Here is a 19,735-nt window from a genome sequence, read left to right as displayed (position 1 = left end):
GTCAGAGCCATGAAGATGACACTTTGCGATTGTCCCCAGTAAAAAACAGTTCTCATGAAAGTAAAAGGCACCAGAAACTCCATTTGCTAAAAATGAACCATAAAAAATTTTACCAAAATACTCAAAGCTTTGACATGATTTCATATAAAAGCAAGAAGCAGTGACATAATTAGAAAGAAAAAAACCCCACCTAAATTAGCCTTAAACATGCTATACTTGGTTAAGAACAACTGTTTGCAATAAAATATAAAAACTGAACAAATTACAATTTTCTCCTCTAAGTTCCCCATTTGTCATGTATTATAATACAACTGTACTGTAGTAAAAACATTTCTCCATCCCAAATTCTTTAAATACCTCTTTGAATAGTGCAAGGATTTTCTGAACTCCGATTCTCAAGAGGTGCCAGAAAATCTCCTAGTAATTCAGATAAAGAAGCTCTCTCCAGATTTTCTAAAATCACAATGGTTGTCTTGCTTACAGGAGGCTGTTTGACTGGGACCAGACAAGCTGAAATATAAAAATCCCATTAATGTCTACTTATGAAAATTGACTTTTATTTATGTATACAGCTTTTACTGCTACTAAAGCAACAAAGGATTTTTTAGTTATTTTTTCCCTTTTAACTTGTTCACAGAAACAGACAGACTGTATAATATGTTCAAAACTGGAAGCATAAAATCAAACAATGGAAAGAATATCATACTGTACAATAAGAAAAAAAATTGAAAGCTATTATTAAAATAAATTCCTGAAATGGCTATAATGGGATCTTCATAGATAGGAAGGATTTCAGCACACTGAAAATAAATACAACAGAAAAGATAGCAAAGATCTCTGGAAACATTTCTTTCATTTGCTGTAATACATCTTAAACTTTTAACAAGTACTTTTTACACCATGTAGTGATAAAAGGATTCAGAATATTCCATGTTTATGAGAAACTTAATCATTGTGTGAGATTGCCTATTTGTTTGCTACTATCCTCTCTTCAAAACTTCCTTCAACATCTTTAAGAATCACCCAAATAATCAGAGTTAGTTTGAAGCATAAACAGTAGCACCTGAACCTAACAGGCATTAAAATGATATATAAACACACTCCTTTTTTCACATTTCAGATCTTTTCCTTTATTTTTCCTGGTTTTAACATCTTATTGCCTAAAAAAGATACAGCCTTTGCAAGTGTTCCTGTAACACTAAATCTCAGATGAATGCTTGTGTAATACAAATATTAAACAAAACCCTTGTCTTGAGTACATTATGCCTTGCATTGTTTCAGAACTTTTTGAAGGTGGTGCTGAAGATGGTCATTAAGGAAAATGATGAGTAATAGGGCAAGACTTAGAGCAACTGACTGTAGCCGATGATTGCTATTTATTTGCAGTTTCCTGAATATTACTGCCCTGTTTTACTAAGAGGATATAGCTGGATAGCAGGGAGGACAGGTACCTCCTCTGTGTCTGATGAAACCATTTAGAGAGAGAAGGAGGCTGCTCTCCTAGGAGAGGAGATGCGGCAGAACAATGGGGCAAGAAGCAGGCAGAAAAATGAGAGACTCAACCAGCAGCACAATGCTGAAATGCAAGCACAGACTATTAATATCTTAAGTAAGTTGTTATCTAAGTGTGTTGGTGACACAGAGTAAAAGCATGCAAAAGAAGAAGCTTTCCTAAGAGACAGCGCCTAGTAAACAAACCAGACTATGAATGATTTACTCGCCTAGCTCAAACTCAAAACACAAAAGCCTAGCTGACTTCTGACTAAACGGCGTCTTCTTCCTTCCCAGCAATGTGATGGCACTCAAAATGACATGTGGGAATAATCACTGGCACAAGCTGTGCTCCAAACTGTGACCAGGATTTCCTGGGAGGAAAAACTGACATAGTCTGAAGTTAAGTTACACCAGGAAGTATGCTAACAAACATAATGGAGCAGTGCTCACTGTATGAGCCCATGGGATGGCTCTGCTTTTGTTCATGAGCAGAGAGGACTGTGCAGAGTTTGTTGCAACAAAGAAAGCCAATGAAAGCTACAGGATGAAAGCATACTTGAAGGATAGGCCCACACAGCAAACGCACAGCAGGTAGAAGGCAGCATTCAGTCTCACTCACTGAATTGTAGCTTTCTATTAAAAAGTTAGTAATTCTAGTTTGTTTGAATAAAACATTTGCTTATGAGAATCAAATTCCTCTTGGTGTTTCTGGTCTGCCCGTACTGAGAAGGAAAAGGTAGGTGCTGATCCTCTCAAGGCTCTGGTTGTCTCAAAGTTTCACAGTAGGACATGAGAATGCATCCAGAGGAGTTGCATTGGTACAACTGAAATTGGTACAATTTCAAATGCCTAAAGCCCAGTCTCTTTCACTACAGAAAGTGAAATGTGAAAATCACAGCTCCTGAAACACAAGGTTATTCCAAACAGTAATGACATTTATCACATTTATTTTTAATGTGAATGACCATATTGAATGAGAAGTAAAGTTTAGATCCTAGAGCTGTAGAAGAGGTCATAATAATAAAAGAGAAAAGCCCAACGTTTTTGGATGAAAATGAGGTCTTGCTACCAAGGTTAGATTCAAACTATATTGCTAGTTTTTGTCAACAGAAAAACCCCAAAACTAAACATTCATAAAACAGAAATGGAAAAAAAAAATAGAAGAAAGCTGCAAAGGGGTGAAAGCAGCTACATATCTGAGAACTGCTTGCAAACAGCAAAACTGTATTTGAGCCAAAATTAATTTGAACAGTTCCAAAGAAAAGGAAGCATCATATCACCCTTCAGGCTCTTATTTTATTACTGCATGTGTAATATTATATATTATTTTATATATTATATAGTAATATTATATACTATATTATTACTGTATGGTTAATACTATGGTGAAATAAAAGAAATCAGAGTTCGAATGCATGAGTATGGGCAAAACGCAGCACAACCTGCCCATGAAAAAGCCCTCCACAGAAAAGATTGCTTTTTCCTTCACTTTTGGCACTATTCTATTCCTTTTTTTTACGTTCTCTTTCCTACTTCTGACTGACCCATGTGCCCCTATTCTTCTGCTTCCATACTTAATTTGCCCATTTTCACTGTCATTCATCTTCGTCTACTTTGTCTTTTTTTCACTCTTACCAATTATTCATCGTGAATTTACACAGGTATAGCCTACTGACCACTCTGAGAATACTTCATTGAGGAGCACCCAAGTAACAGGAATTTAATCTTCATGTAGCTATTCACATCCATTAGAGAAAACTGTTCACGTTAATAGAAATTCACCTTTGTCCTGGGGTAATAGGTCAGAATGCACACGCACTAACATTTGCCTGCCTGGGTGACAAAATTTGGCTCAGATCCACACATAAGTATCTGGTAAACAAGCATATATCAAAAGCAAGTGGTCTGACTTTTTAAGAACTCTTTCACTGCTCCTTTTATTCCCAGAAAGGTAATAATTATAGCTTTCCTTCTCATGTCTTTATTTTTTTAAAGCATTAGAACAGCTACAATAAGGCAACAATAGACCTTCATTTCTGATGCGGTAGATCTGAACCATAGCAATCAACTTTTAAAGGCTCACAAACAAAGGGAAAAAGGAATGAGACAGAAAAAAATATTAAGAACTATTAATTTTACTTAAATGGCACGAACTTTTGACAGAGCTCCCTATTGGACTGTCACACTTAGTTCTACCTCAGTTTAGACTCTTATCATTATTCCCCAAGCACCTGGAAAACTATGGGTTCTGTTAAAACATGCCACTCACTATGCAATATGTTTTAATGTATTTCTTTACTTTGTACCATTAAAAATTTTCCTACAAATTACCAAAATCAGTTAATTACACTTACCGCTACTGATGAACAGTTCTGCAAGCTGCTCCTTGGAGAAACCAGCATCCACTTCAACTTTAACAATTTCACATGTGGATCCTGCAGCCACTTGCTTTTGCTGTGTTGAAAATTTATAGATTTGGTGAAATAGTGCAAACTTTAATTTATTAACTAATTTAACTTTATATGTTTGTGTTAAACATACCTTCATGCAGGCCGCTATCTGATATGCTATATAGTCTTGCAAACTTCCTTCTGGACCATGGAAAATGACATTACGGTATTGTTCAACCTACAGACAGACAATAAATTATTCTTGAAAGTTCATAGACTTGGATTTTTTTTTTACCTAGATGAGACAATAAGCACCTAACAGACAAAATTCTTTGTTTTGCGCTACTGGAGTTGATAATCCTTACTATATTATTTTCAAAATAGGCAATACTTGCATATGACATCTTGGAAATATATTGATAAATTTATATCATAATTTGTAAAACTACACGAAAAGGTATTTTCTGATTATAACAATCATTAAAACTTGAAAAATTCATGTTGGAAGGATCAGTTTAGGAGTCACAAATATTTTCTTGATTTTGAATTAAAATAGATAAACCAGAATGATGTTAAAATCATCGAAGAGTAGTTTAAGCCACTGCTAACTTAAGGACTTAGACTAAGGACTTTATTTCCAGTTGAAGTGGGATCATGTTATCAATACAGTAGAATAAAAATGATTTCATCGATCTTAACTGTAAAATTACTTTATCTCTGAAAAGTCAGTAAGGGAATACACTCACATATTGTGCAATATTGTTGAATACAGCAGAAACCTATGGCACATAACTCTTCTTCTAACAACATAAAATTCTATCCAAGGACACAGCAGAAATTATGCAGATTTTAAACTAATTCTGATTTGATTAGCAATGTTAAAACAAATGATCTATGAAAGTTAACTCATATTATCCAATTATCCTTACATTCTGAGGTATTAAATAAGTTGTCAGAGTTACAGGAGAGAGAGAGAGAGAGAGATAAGTTAATAATAAAATTCAAGTCTCAAATAATTGCTTACATGAACGTTATTCTAATTTACTTTCCCCTCAAAAAGTGGAATGAAGTAACACTTTGGAAAGAGATAAGGTCTCACAGAGCTTTTAATATATTTTCTTAAGCAGTTCAGTTAATCAGATGGTAGCTATTTAAAGAAGAAAGTTAATGCCCTCACATGACTAAACTTATTGGGGTAAGATTTAGGGGAACTTTATTTTAAAGTAACAGCTTTCATCCCATTTCATTTTTTAGAAGTCTTGACATTCTTTCACAGAGTAGAAGGTAAATTTTTTTTAGTCAACACTATTGCAGAAGTATTTTCACGATAAATAGCATGCAGAAAGAAGCTAGGTTAGTACATACCAGGCGGAGGTAATTCTGAAGTGTCTGAAGATGGATCATAGACGCATAAGTCACACTATTTAGGCAGCCTTCTTGAGGTCCTTTAAAAAGAGATACACAAATAACTTCTCTAAATCTCTCATGTTTATAAGCATGTTTGATGGATACATATGCTTTTCATGCACTATTCTACAGTGATCTCCTAAAATTACAGGCTATGCAAATTAAAATGGTGAAGAAATGAAAGGCATTTATCTAGCAGCATAGATGCACAGGTATCCATGAACTAGGTAAAATGGATACTACTGTATAACTAAAAAAAGATAGTAGGACTTTTATGTGCCAGCATATTTTCTAAATGTTGTAGACCCTTTCAAATCTAGTTAAACAATTAATTGGATATTTCTGAGGATCAAGCAGCACTGAAGAACAAAACCAGTAGCAAATGATTCTCAAATTATGTATTTCATATGGAGTGTCTTAACATTCAAACCTGAAAATTATGAATTGAAAATTACCAAACAAAAACACTGTGATATGCTCAGCTCTGTTCTTCTTCAAAAAGTCCCATGGTGGTTGAGAAAAAATCTGACCTGTTGACCATGAAATGTTTCCTGTTAAAAAGAAAAAATAAAAAAGAGAGATATTGCCTGTATCTATATAAAGTGTCCTATGTTCAAGCATATTCAGTTGCTTACAAAGATTGTGTGCGTACACTGACAAATTTGACAAACAAACCAGTCCCATGTACTAAATCATACTATTATTTGATACATGACTGAGGATACTAATGTTTTCTGCCAATTAAGACACAAGTTTAATAGCTAGTCTGTCTTTACATCTTTACATGTAAAATAAAGTAAAATAAGATAATTTGCCCAGTCTAACGTGAATAGTTTTTTTTGGGGGTGGTGGGCAGGTGGAGGGGGGAAGGGGATTTAAGATGAAGCACATGAATTTTCAGTATCCTAGGCAACTATCCTACTACTACTACTACCACATTTTGGCCAATTTCTCATCATCTTAAAGATTTTTCTGTTTTACCTTGATAAGTAAAGTTACATAAACCAGGAGTAGTTCTGTTCTACCTGTGCTCATGACTTACAGTCTGGATTTACTGCACAGTCTGGATGTACTGTGAAGACGTAGTGTGGGCTTTGGTTTGACTTATTTTGTTTCACCTGTAATACAGATCCCTCCTCTGGAGTACTAAGTTGAGTAAAAGACTAATTAACATAGGACCCCATGGTCCCCGAGATGATATTAAATTGCTTAATGAATTGTACTATGCACATCACTAAAAGTAAAGACTGCTTTCACTGTTCAAAGTTTCATGGATATTATTGGTCTTTCTCAGTCTAACCTTTAAATGATCCAGAAATCTAAAGATATTTTTATCTTACTTAGAAGATTTCACAAATTCAAGAAAACCCCCAATTTTTGCTTTTCTTATTACACCAATATTGATACCTAGTTTGACAGATAGTATACTGCTTGCACTGAGGCCAATGTTGGATTCTGCAGCACTATTAAATGACAGGTCTTCTAGGCTCCTCCATCCATCAGAAGTGATTGCTTGGAAGTGGTTTGTCACTGCCTGACTCACTGCTTTTGAAAAATCATCCCATGATGTCTGTTTGCGGATATTTAAAGCACATATTGTGTTTTCTGTATCAAATTCCTCTGTACCACAATGGGCTGGTTCAATGCCACTGACTGAAATCCTTACAGGTACATTAAGAGCATCTGTTGAAAAACAGAAAGCCAAGAATGAGAAAAACTGTAAAACTCAATTAAAAAAGATCCTATTATTAATGACCAATAACATCTAATATTGCAAAGGAAAGCTACAAAATAACTCCCGCTACAGAAAAGCAAATGTTAAAGAGCAGCACAGATCACCACCACAAAATCAGAGCAGTGATGAAAAACAAATATCAAGGTATCTATCTTTTTTTTACATTACAAAAAAATCAGTATTATTATGCTTAAGTAACAGGAAGCAAGACAAAACTTACTTAATCTTTTATTTCCTCTTTACAGACTAATTTCTTATAAATTAAGACAGATGGTAGGCTGTGTCTTAACATTGCAGTTTATTGTGGTTGTGCACATTTTTATTATCAATGCAGAAAGGAATTTTCTGGCACTAATGCACAAGTGGAAAACACAGTTAGCTGAGCCAAATGTCTTTAAATGAAAAGCTAAGACAGAAAATTCACTTGAAAGTATTCACAAATCAAGTATATTTGATTTGCTATAGAATAAATTGACAAAATATTAGAAAAAGAAAGTAGGAAATTTACATGCACATTCTAGAAACAAAATTAATTTAATGAAGTTATTTTAAATCTTGCTCTTTGAAAACTGGAATACAACTCAACAGAAGCGGCAGCAGTCTATATGGATCATTTAGATGACTAAAAGTAAAAATGAAACTACCTTCTAACTTTAATGCCAAAACAATACCTTTCAGAAATTATCCCTGAAATTAAAAACAAGTGCACCACAAAAAAAGATATCAGCTTATTATGAAATCTTGCAACATGATCTTAGTTTTGCTTTTGAGTTCAGAAGCCAAATCTTCAGCTGATACAAACTAATGAAGCTTTTCTGATGTCAGAAAAGCTCTGATTTAAGCCCACTAGCCTACCATAGGGAAAAGATTACTCAAAGGCATCCTTCAGATGTGGGATTGTGAGAAATGTATCAAAGGCTTGCCCTTCTGATGGCTGGACCTTAGGGAAATGAGCAATGACTATAAGAAATACAGACTGTTCTCTACAAGGAAACAGGCCCCTAGGACAGAGGTACAGTGTATACCTAAATTTCAGTGCATGTGTCCTCTACGGCATAGCTGGCAATCCTGGCCCCCAGGATCTTTCAGATCCGTTGGAGCACATCCTCCTGTCCTACATGCACGTAATTCCTTACAGCCAAAACCTTACCGGATTGTGAGGAAAGTAGAGGATGGTACATACACAGCTTACCCAAAATGCAGTCTTGGCTTGTTGAGACGTATATCCAGATGAGAGTGCTGTTTCCAAGATTCCACAGATCAGATATTGGGGAGAGGGGGGAGAACAGCTAATTATGATTGCACTGATGTTAACTACAGGCTTAACAAATGAAAGAGAAGAGAAATGGAGTCCAAAGGTTCTGACCTGATAAAAGCAGTTGGATTCACGATAAGCCTGACCAGAGAAACAGGGTACTAGGGCTGATGAAAATAATACAAGCATCAGTTTAACAGGCTACAGATTCAGCCATCAGAAATCGGCTTCAGTCTGATAAAGAAGCAGACCACAGAGGAGTTTCTAATAGAAGGTGAATTGTGTTCTCCTCTGCACATACAGTAAAATGGTAAGAACCTAGATATTATAATAGCTGAAGAGGAAAATCAGAAGCAGCACACAGAAAGCTTCCCTAATTTGTTGATAATCAGTGAACTTGACTACCCACAGCCCTACATCCCACAACACAAACACAAAAACGTGAATAAATACAAAGTATACAAGTCTACAAAGACAATACTGCTGACTCTACAGAGAAACAGAAAACACAGAACTTGTGAGTGGATGGACTAAGATCTAACTCAAGAAATACACAGGTCAGCCCACTCTTCTGAATTTTGAGAAAACTTACACAGAGGAAGACAATGACAGGTTCCAACAAAAGAAGAATCTTCTGACAGAAGTTATTGATGTTGGAAAAAAGAAGTTGTTTGATGTTATCTCTAAGACTTTTTTTAAGAATAAAACAAGTGACAAATAAAACTATGCTCTAAAAAGAGATTCAAATATGACTAGATGATTGTCTTAGCCTGAGGAAATTTGACAGCTATCCACCACCAAGTGATTTTTCTGCAAGAATCTGAAGAAAAGACAAGAGGAGGATAATAGCTTTGGAAAAAGTAATTACTAATATTAAATTCAGAAATTTTAAGAGAATATGGATGTTTGCACATGTACAATATAAACCGCCTTTTCAAATGGTTTAAAAACAAAGACATAAGTAATTTAATAACCTCCAACAAAATTTTATCATATACTTTTGCAAAATTTGGAGAATAGAAACTTGCCAGGTTAAGAAAACTTAATTTTGTGGTGCCAAAAAAGTGACAACTACTTTTTAAATATTTCTCAGTTTTGTCCCACAAGCTCTTTACTGAAAACATTTTTATATAGTGCTGATAGCATTTACTTACTTAAGTTTTCTAGGAGATGTTTGCAATCATCAGTCGCAACATCATGCAATGTTCGATTACACTTATCTTTTCTCTCAGCCTCTAGTCCACCATGGCTACAAAGGATTTCTAGACAGTTCTGCAAAGGTAAGAACTGTATTATTTACTTGTCAAAACTCCTAATTGAAACTCTTACACATGCATTTCCAAAGATAGTCAACTATGGAGTTTCTATATACGAGAATCCAAATTATGTTCCTCACAGAGTTGAAAACCAGGAGTAAAAATATTTTATAGCAGACTTGAAAGTCTCAAATCAAGATTTTGAAAAAGCAGAATATATGCAGCCAGGCTTCTACAGTCTCCAAACATCAAATACTGGTCAGCTGAATTGAGAAATTCTTAACATCTGGCCACTAGTTTAGGTATTCACACAAAGAAATAGAAGCCCAACTATCTATCCTGTTTTGAACACCTTGGCCTCAATGTTCAAGCAACACTAAAAACACAATTCTAAAGCTTAATACAGACTAATTAATGAATCTATTCAGATGGCATAAAACCAGTTTTCACTTTGCAATTCACCAAGTGGGAGTTTCCATGACACCTGACATCTGAGTCGTACGCAGCAAAAGAAAAGCAATCATTTTAAAATCACCTTGCAAGTCTCTTCTTTGGCAGGTAAACCTGAATTTCTGCAAGCATAGTAACAATGCAGTGAAATAAAAATGCATTTCTATTAAAGTCAGAGCACAAACATTTTGCGGATGCCAACATGATGCCCTCTTAAAATTCAAAGACCTTAAAAAAAGTCACATGCTCAACAAAAGCAAAAAATCATTACAGTTCATTAGAAACAAGCTACTAGCAAGTAAATTTGGATTGGTACAATCATACTGTAACATGAAAAAAATATCAGTTATATAGAACCTCCCAAACTAGCGAGGGAAAAAAAAAAAGCCCTCACAAAACTACATTCAAATGTTGATTGATCAGCAACCAGAAGACTGAGTAGGTCCTGATTTCTAATGATCATCCATTCAGCAACAATACAGGTGGCCTTCATGAAAGCATTGTCATCCTCAGACATGCCTTTTAAGGACAGATATCCATATTAAAAACAGACACCATCAGAAATGATACTAGTTAATACTGTATTGATAACGTCTGGGGTTAATCAAAGCAGAGAAACCAAACCTTGAAAACACAGAGAAGCAGCTATTAAGTATTTCGATTCAGAACAGTGGCTTGTTGCAGGTTACCTATTTTGTAGGCATTCTAACAGAAAGACTTACGTCAGCATATCTGATACCTTTCATAAACATAACAGTCATTCAAGCTATATTTCCCTGTGACATGAAATTTTACCAGATTGTGGTTCCAGCACTTGTAAGAACTTTTAGAAAATCAGTTACCTCGCTAACTTTGCCAGAAGAAAATTAACCAGAAAAAAACCACCCCTATTTTCTTGTCAGGTTAGTAAGTTAACTGCCTCTTTCACATGGGTGCAATGAATGGCAAAGACAGCAGAAGGCAGAGGACTGAACCGTGAGGCTGAAAGTGGGAAGTAAAGAGGGAAGAAAGAAGTGGGAGAGAACAAAGAAATGAAGCTTATTTCCTTAGTAAAATGAGAAGTTTTGTTGGCTCTGTTGGCTATGAAATATCAGCTAAGATCATCTGTAAAGAATGGCATCTACCAGTCTTGAAAGAAAAGGATGCAAGTGCCAGTACTCTTTATACGGAACTATCGTGCAGTGTCGTGAATGACATGCAGTGCAGATAAAGGATTAGAGAAGGAAATCAAAGTGTTAACAGTACTTGAAGATGGCTATTAAGCTTTCTTTAGCTTCTTAATATCCCAAACATCTCTCAAATCAATAAATGCATTTAATCAAATACAATTATATAAAGTCTCGGCAACATCAAAACCAGGAATCTGACTGCCAGCTATATATTGCCTTCATCACCTACAAGAATACCCTCAACCTTAAATGGAGATCTTATTAAACAGTTGACTTGGAATGTGCTCAGAAACTCAAAACCATGGGTTATTCATGAAAGGTATATGCGAAGACTTCCAGTGTCAGAGCCTTCAGAGAGAACACCTAGCCAAAGCCTCTTTTAGACAGTAAATAAAACCTAGCTTCAATGTTCCTGAGGATTATATCATTGCAGAAAGAAGCAACATATTGCACACTGCGTAGGTATTTGCAGACTATAACAAATACCTTAAACTCCATCTAAACTGAGATGGGTGGAAACTGAAATAAGAGTCTGTACCTGCCTAACAGACACTGGTAATGGAACATTGACTCTGTTTGTAATGCAAAATGCTGAGTAAGCTGTGGCTGGTCCCTAAAAAACCATAATTTAATAAACTGAATCTTAAATCTGTGCCTATTTTGAATTTATCATAGTAAATTTATCGGGGAAAAAAGCAAACATAATGATAGATATTGAATTAGGCATGTAATGACAAGCTGATTTTCAAAGTCTTGGACTATATTTTCCTAAAATTCACTCTCTCTGTGTTTAGCATCCTCTATTTTCTCCCTGGGTAAAATTTTCACAGTAAGATCTGACTGACAGCTGCCAAGGGAAAAAAAAAAATCCTTTAAACAGTCAGTGTTAGAAGTATAAAGCTTGTGATGTCAAATCCTTCAAGGAATATTCAATTTCCAGAAATCTTCCTGTTAATCATCAGTAAGACCTGTAAGGTCATTCTCCATGTCATGAGTTATCCCAACCCCCAAAAAACTTACTCATTGCCTGCTAAAAAGGCTGCCCAAAATAACAAATTAAACAATGTATTACTGCACAAATCGGATTCTCAAATTTCCTGTTCTCCCATCCCTCCCACAGGAAAAATTGTTCATAGTTAAATCATCCCTAACTGTAACTGGAAACAATGTCCATCTAATATCTATATTAAGTACATGACACCCAATGAATTGGCATTTAGGGTGGGATTCACCTCACCTTAACTTTGAAAATCTGAATCTCAAGCAGTCATGTTTTCTCTTTTTATTGTTGTCCCAAAAGAAATAGGCATTTAAATATGACAATTCACCCCATCTGACACCTAGCTTCTGGGGTAAATTATCCACTGGAATTATCTCTCTGTCTCTGTTAAATCAAGTGTGACAATAAACTAGATAACAATCTCAGATTTAACATCTAAGTTTTAGTTCTTCAAAGATAAAAAAGAAGGATTTATCTCTCCTAAGTTCTATCAGGTTACTGTAACTTGTTCACATAGACTGACCTTAAAACCTTTTGATGCCGCTATGTGGGCAGCAGTCCAACCCTCATTGTCAGCATGGTTGATGAGATCTGCAGAAATAACAGGCTTTACTCTACTGCTATAGTTGTCTTCTCTCTTCTCCAAATCAAAGTAGTCTAAATTAGGCTCTGCATCAGTCAAAGAGTTCCTATTGTTTGGCTCTCCATAGTACATAAGGAGCTTGAGACTGTCAACATTACCAGAATCCACTGCTGCGTGAATTGGTGACCAGCCATCCTAAAAAAACAAAAGCAAAAAGCACACTCCAACCAAACACATCGAAAAATGTTTGCAGAACTTATATCAGCAATGAATCTGAATGGAAGGCTCTGTTTGGAAATTAAAAATATAAGAAAGAGTGACATAACAATCCTTTGGGAAAACAGAGTTGCTTCTATGTGTTTGGGGTGGAAGAAGGAGGGATGAAAATGTAGCAGAAAGAAAATTTCTCCAAGGACAGTCCAACAGACAAACTTCAAAACTTTTAGAAGAGTCTAAGTGATATAGGACTTACATGCTCTTAATAGACTGTTTCCTTATCATGTATCAAATTAACACGATTCTAATGATCAATAATTTGTTTCATGTTGCATTAATCAATTTATTAGTCAGATATTTTTAAGGTTTTGACATCATAACTTTCTCTCATTTCAAGTCAAATATATTTACTTTCCAAATCCAAAATAAATGAATCGAAAAAGTTCAGTGTAATGGAGGGGCAGAATGTACTGTGAAGCTAATGCTCTCTGTGCTGTGTTTCTGGACAGCCTACATCCCACATCCCACATTTACTGTCATGTTTACGTCACAGTCTTAAGAAAAACTTCAGGAAAGCACCTGAAAAGGGCAGTACCTAGATGTTAATTTTGAGACAGTCCTCTTCCTTTTCTCCTGCATATACTTTTTTTTTTGCCATATTCTCCCATTTGTGATATATGAGACTTTACAATACTGGCTGACAAATTTGGGGGTGGGGGTCCCCTTAAGGACAAAAATAAAGCACCCTAACATAAAAGGTGGAAGCAAAATCCCATCTCCACTTCTCCACCTTAAAAATAAGTGAAAACAGAACTCTTCTGTTTTGCAAATCCAGTGCTGAAGAAAAGTCTGCAGCAAACTGCAGGCAGAATCTGAAATATGTAAAATAATATGGAAGTCGCATAATTTAGGAGATTTTAGAGACAATACACAGCTTAAAAAATTGCAGAAAGTATGATGAAAAGAAAAAAATACTAATTTCAAATTACATGGTTTATTCCAGCTTTAAAGAAAACTTTAAATAAATATTTTAATGTAAATATTTCCTAGCTGTTTGCAGTTATTCAGTACTATACAAGGTACTTTAACTTCACAAACTGTTTTAACTTACACTGGTTTTTACTGTTCGATCTGCTCCACCTTCCAACAATAGCTTAACACAATCGTTATTTCCATTTTTACAGGCCAGGTACAAAGGTGTCTGTCCTCTTTCAGCAGCATGGTTAATATCAGCCTGATACATGGTTAATAACTCTGCACACCTACAGCAAACAACAAGGTAGTAAAAGTATCTTGTATTCGACATCCAAAAACTCTTTAGAACTTACAACATTTAAATATTTTTTTATAAAGTACAGGTTTTCTAGATACAGATCTACCTGTGATTTTATTCATCACATATACAAAAGTATAACGTATAATTTAATACATTCACATAGATATAAAGACATAAAATCAGGTTACTTTAAACCCATAAATCTTAAACTACTGTAGATGCATTTCAAAACTGTGGATATAAAACACTTATTTTCACAAGGCTAATAAAAACTTGATGACAGCTGCTTAAGAAAAACCTTCAGCTGAGCAAAAAAGTAACATTTCTTCCCTGACTACTGATATTTAAATAGTTTTAAAAAGAAAGGACTAGGACTAGCTTTAGATACCAGCAAAAGGGACACTGGCCTAGGGAAGTAAACTGGTAGGGACAGCAAAACAGCTATGGCACTACCTACCATTCAGATCCCTGAATAAAGGCTACTCCAGAAGGATGACTTGGGGTGTGTTGGTAGCAGCTACTGGATTAGGGAGCACAGAAGATTAAGTGGAGGGCTGAAGAATGACTCACTAGGGACCAGCATTTGGATCCAAGATCCTGTATTTCCTCACAACCCTGTAGTAGTAGGTCCAGTTTTCTTCCAGATTCTTGTGCCAGAGTTGGCTCCCTTCCCCTTCCCAAGCCCAGCTTTTCAGCAACTCCCAAGACTTCAGAGAAATCTTAATTCCAGTCTATTCCCTCTGCAGTTCAAACAAGGGCTTTAAACAAAGATAACTGCCCATCTCTCTGGCTCAATATTTATTAGTCCATAAAAATAGAAGGATATCAACAATAAAGCATCAAAGCAACTAATGCAATGCCATATAACTACTGGTTAGGAGGCCATACTATAGCAACAGGGTGACAAAATATTTAAAGCAATGTAAGATATATATAAGAATATAAGCATGTAAGAAATTACAGATGAAAAAAACACAAGTATTAAAAAAAAATTATCTCCTTTTAGTAAGTTCTTATTTAGTCAGAAAATTGATCAAGTTCAAGATAAAATGACCAAATTTAGAAAAGAGTAAAACAGATAACATTAATATGAATTACTTAGCTGCACTTTCTGAAAATGCTCAAACAAACAGAAAAAATACAGATAAAAGTATTACTCTACCTTATCAAATGTTGAATGTGTATCCTAACCATACAGTCACAAAAGTCATCTTAAGATGGGCTCAGAACAAGACACCTCCATAAAGCAACTGCAGATTGAGTTTTAAGTCTGCTACGTTAAAAATATCTGTTTTGTTATTTTGCATTGTATTCAGTGAATCTGGAAATGCTACACTGACTTCCCACCTCAAGGTCAGGTAAGGTCAGCCTGGCCTGGACCACATGGGAAATGATTTTGAAAGTTGTTCCTAAAAGCATTTTCTGAATTGGTGATATTACTGAACAGCCCTAAACAACTATTATTTTTTTCTGACTCTCTAACTGGGGCTGGAACAACAGTATGGTGTCTGTTCAGGAATAAGGTTAACTGACATGTCACAGGGGACTGGCTGGCATATCCGTCACAGATGAGTACTGTGTAATTAATTGATAGTAGTTTAGTGCTGTCATTAACCCCAGATTCTTAGTACTGTCGTACAAGTAATACGGACTATGAAACACAACACTTGAAAGGGGACAATACTGTCCCAAATTCTGCCTATTACAGAATTCTTCTGAGCCAGAACTTCGAAGTGATCAAAAAATGAAACAGCCTGAAGCATTCATAGTCTCTCTGATATTTTTGGTTGCACCCCCTCATGCAACCCCCGTTGCACCCCCCCATTGCGCCCCCGCATTGCACCCCCTAATGCAACCCCCCGTTGCACCCCCTAATGCAACCCCCATTTATTGTTCCATGCTCACTTTTACAATTTGGTTCATGTTTAGTATCTAAAAAAAGTGAAAGCAAGAAAAGTGTTTAGGTATATCATACTAGATAAGTAACTCTAAGGGAAAAAGAATATAAAGTCTGCAATACCATATCACAGCAGACGATATATAGCAAAGTGGTGTGAGGGTAAGTCAGAGAAATAAATAGCTTCCTATTTAAAAAAAGTCTAACATATTTATTTTAGTGAGAGAATATGAAGAGTGTATTTTTGGTTTGTCTTGTCAAGTCACATGTAATTTTTACAGATTTTATGTAAAACACTGAAACATTTAACTAGATACGTATTTCTGTGCTCAAAACACCTAGTGGGAATCTGCTATCTCTGGATTAAGACTTCCAGTAAAGGATGCCCATTAGTTGATAAGCTTGAAGTCCTCTAAGAAGTGGCAAGAATCTCTGATGATCCTTATATACTCATGGAAGACTGTGAGAAGGACAGGGATCCCACTCTTCCTCGTTGTTGGGTCAGGGCCTATCACAGTATAATAACATTCAAAGACTCTGACCCCTGTATGTTACTATATCAGAGTAAAATCCTTAAGAATACTAAAATGCAACATTAAAAGAATCAAAAACTGAAAGATAAGCAAAACCAAAGATACATAAAACAAAGGTAAAGTCTGTAATAAAGATTCCTAGTCATGCTGTTTAAGACTTTTTGCATTTGTAAAATAGTTTTATCTGGATAAGGATGCTCTGGAAGAGGTTATCTAGTGATTGCTTCCAACTTTCAGTTCTATTTCCTATGATTCTATGATACACAGTAAAGCTGCAGAGCAGAGACGCAGTATCAGCAGTATTATCCTCTGATGAAGGGAGGAAAAGGGAGGAAAAAATGAATCAACCGGATGAATTGTTGTGTACTGGTTCTCAGTATAAAAAGAAGACAGAATTTTCCAATCATGTTATCATAAAACACCGATCTTTATAAAATTAGGACCTTCAAAAAACAAAAGGAAATTATTGTAACTACATTTTGAAGAATGTTCTTAGAAATATTCTTTGACTCATACATTATTTTCTGTTTTTTGAAGTTACTGATACAAAAAAACTTAAACCTTGAAAAAATGTTTTGTTGTTTAAAGTATACTTTAAATACTTGCATAAATGTTCTTTTGTCTCTCAATATGATACTCATAGTTCTCTATACTTCAAAAAATCAGTGCAGAAATAATTTCTTTCCTACTTCCTCTGTTAATCCTGTATTATGGCTGATAACTTGAAGAAAATTAAGAAATTCAAAGGTACAATGCCCATGTAGACCAGTATCATATTGCGGTTACTAAGAATACCTGTTCAGCAACATTAAGAGCTGCAATTGGAAACAAAACATGGAAAATATTAAAAACAGAATGGCATATGAATATGAGTTTCAGTAGATGCTTTCAATAAATGATAGTTAAATGCATTTATACCTAAGAATGCAACAGTAATGTAATGAAAAAAGTATATAATATAATGTAAAGAGAATATAAAATTGAGTAACAGCCGACGGGCAAAAACTTAAGACTTCACTTACTTGACATGTCCCTGAGCAACTGCTGAACACAAGGGTGTAAAGCCATTTTTATCAGCAGCATCAACTTGTGCTTCTGCAGTCAGCAGCAATCTCACACAATCTATGAATTGACCAAAAACATAGGCTGATGCAACAAAAACAAGTGGTTAAAACTACAAGAACTTAAAACCTGCTCAAGGGGCAACAGCAGCCAATCTTTTTGACTGTACACCACACACCTTAGCGAACCAAAGTAGAAGCTCGGGAAGTAGTTTGCAGGACAGAGGTGAGAACGGCTCCCTGGGGGCACCACCACTCTACTGCAAAAAGGGTCTGCATTGGGTTCTACTGGGATACAAATTCGTGCCCATTGCTGGCAACTCCCACAGCGTTAGCTAATTTATGTACCTCTAAAGTGGTGGATTTGAATCATCCAGCAGTCCCCAAAGGCAGCACAGTCCCACTGGCAGTCACGTGACACATCCCAAATATGACAGCCACAGGGGAGATGCTCGCAAGCTACATGTAATTCAAACAACAGGCTGGCCAGTCTGGTTTTAGGACGCTGACATGGGATTGCAATGACAAATAAGATAAGCTGACAACCTCAAACCTCCCCAAACCATTTCCATTCATACATTTCCAAAATGACGTGCTAAAAATAGTACCAGTCTGATTCCACCATCCTACAGCTAAATTAGGACAATTAATTACATAGTAATTAGACTGCTTTTCATCCACAAATTGGAATATCATTTGATGCAATTAAGTTTGAAGAAAATACTTAATCTGCTCTATATTCTTGAAATTGGTTCTAGACGAAAATAAAACAAGTCTTTTGTAGTTGAAACTACTACTTTGAAAATAAGCTCAGCTAGAACACCAATTATAAACTCCTGACCTGATTTCTGAGCAAGTTTAATGCACTCTGTTCCAGCACTGGGTAAGATCTTGGAGCCAAGCTTTGCTAGTGAAGTTTATCTCTAGATATCAGAAACATATATTTAGAATTACTTAGAAATCTGACTAATCTAAAACATTCTTGAATGTATTTATTCCTTTTACAATTCTTTCAAATATTAATACAGATGATGTGGAGTTGACTGAATAAATAATTGAACGCTAAGAAGTAAGATTTTAAAACACTGTAAACTATTATATTGTAAACTAAGATTCTTAAATTCTTAAACAAGTAATCTGATCTGAAATGACTTTTTTTTTTTAAGTTGGTTGTCAGGATAAGCTGTAATATCTGTAATAATTTTTTTAAAGTCAGAAAGAAGCTCTCAGTTAACTTACTTAGTATTTCCACTTGTAAAATAATACCAATTAAAATCAAATTATATTTTCAATCACTTTGTAACAGAAAAAATACTCTGCTAACAATGACTTTTTTTTTCCTCTTTCCATTGTCAATCCCAGTCTTATATCAAACACTTAACTTGAAAATACAGAGTCCTGCTTGACATCCTAAAATACTTCTAAAGTTTATGAAGGATGTTGAAAAAATTTTCTTCTAGCAGTTTCAAGTATTTGGCTAGAATACTCTTTGGTGTCTTCATAAAGCATATGTTTGCCATGCAAAAGCCATGAAGAACACACAGAACAAGACCACCTTTCTAGAAAGGTATGGTTAACTCACAATTATTGATTGGCAGATCACTCAGGTGGTAGCTTATCTATGTGAAAATACTGTTTCTGATGAAGATCACTGAGGAGAGTTGTTTATTCTCAGGGATAGGTGCAAGCATGAGGAAATACAGCTACTTTCATAAGGTATACCATGTGAGCTAGTAAGGTCTACATGACCTGTTCTGGTAGCATATCAAGCAAAAGAGCAATAATCTTCAAGAAGCCTGGGTCCTCTTGATGGACTTCTGATTGGGAAGTGGAGAAGGGTAATTTGGATCAATCCAGGCTCATTAACTCCAGTTCACTCCTGTCTGCCACAGAAGTAATCAGCAGTGGAGGGGACTGGGCGGAAGGGCAGGCACAAGACAGACACCGATGTTGTCACTCAGTTAAAGGTTTTGGTCAAAGCAACAGCAAAACATGGAAGCTTATTAGCACAAA

General features: G+C 35.5%; 1 protein-coding gene across 1 annotated transcript in view; it reads right to left on the bottom strand.

Moving 5' to 3' along the window:
- Positions 1 to 19,735, bottom strand: part of CTTNBP2 (cortactin binding protein 2) — a 76,560-nt gene that overhangs the window by 16,337 nt on the left and 40,488 nt on the right. Inside the window, 11 exon segments of the mRNA XM_009324055.1 lie at positions 1 to 86; positions 358 to 510; positions 3,849 to 3,948; positions 4,036 to 4,122; positions 5,250 to 5,329; positions 5,747 to 5,842; positions 6,699 to 6,974; positions 9,436 to 9,553; positions 12,680 to 12,934; positions 14,067 to 14,217; positions 17,684 to 17,783. Coding sequence (XP_009322330.1) covers positions 1 to 86; positions 358 to 510; positions 3,849 to 3,948; positions 4,036 to 4,122; positions 5,250 to 5,329; positions 5,747 to 5,842; positions 6,699 to 6,974; positions 9,436 to 9,553; positions 12,680 to 12,934; positions 14,067 to 14,217; positions 17,684 to 17,783 — 1,502 coding nt within the window.

This window comes from Pygoscelis adeliae, unplaced genomic scaffold (assembly GCF_000699105.1).
Source record: "Pygoscelis adeliae isolate BGI_AS28 unplaced genomic scaffold, ASM69910v1 Scaffold24, whole genome shotgun sequence".
Lineage (NCBI taxonomy): Eukaryota > Metazoa > Chordata > Aves > Sphenisciformes > Spheniscidae > Pygoscelis > Pygoscelis adeliae.
The sequence above is the reverse complement of the archived record's forward strand: the minus strand, read 5'-3'. Positions and strand labels throughout refer to the sequence as shown.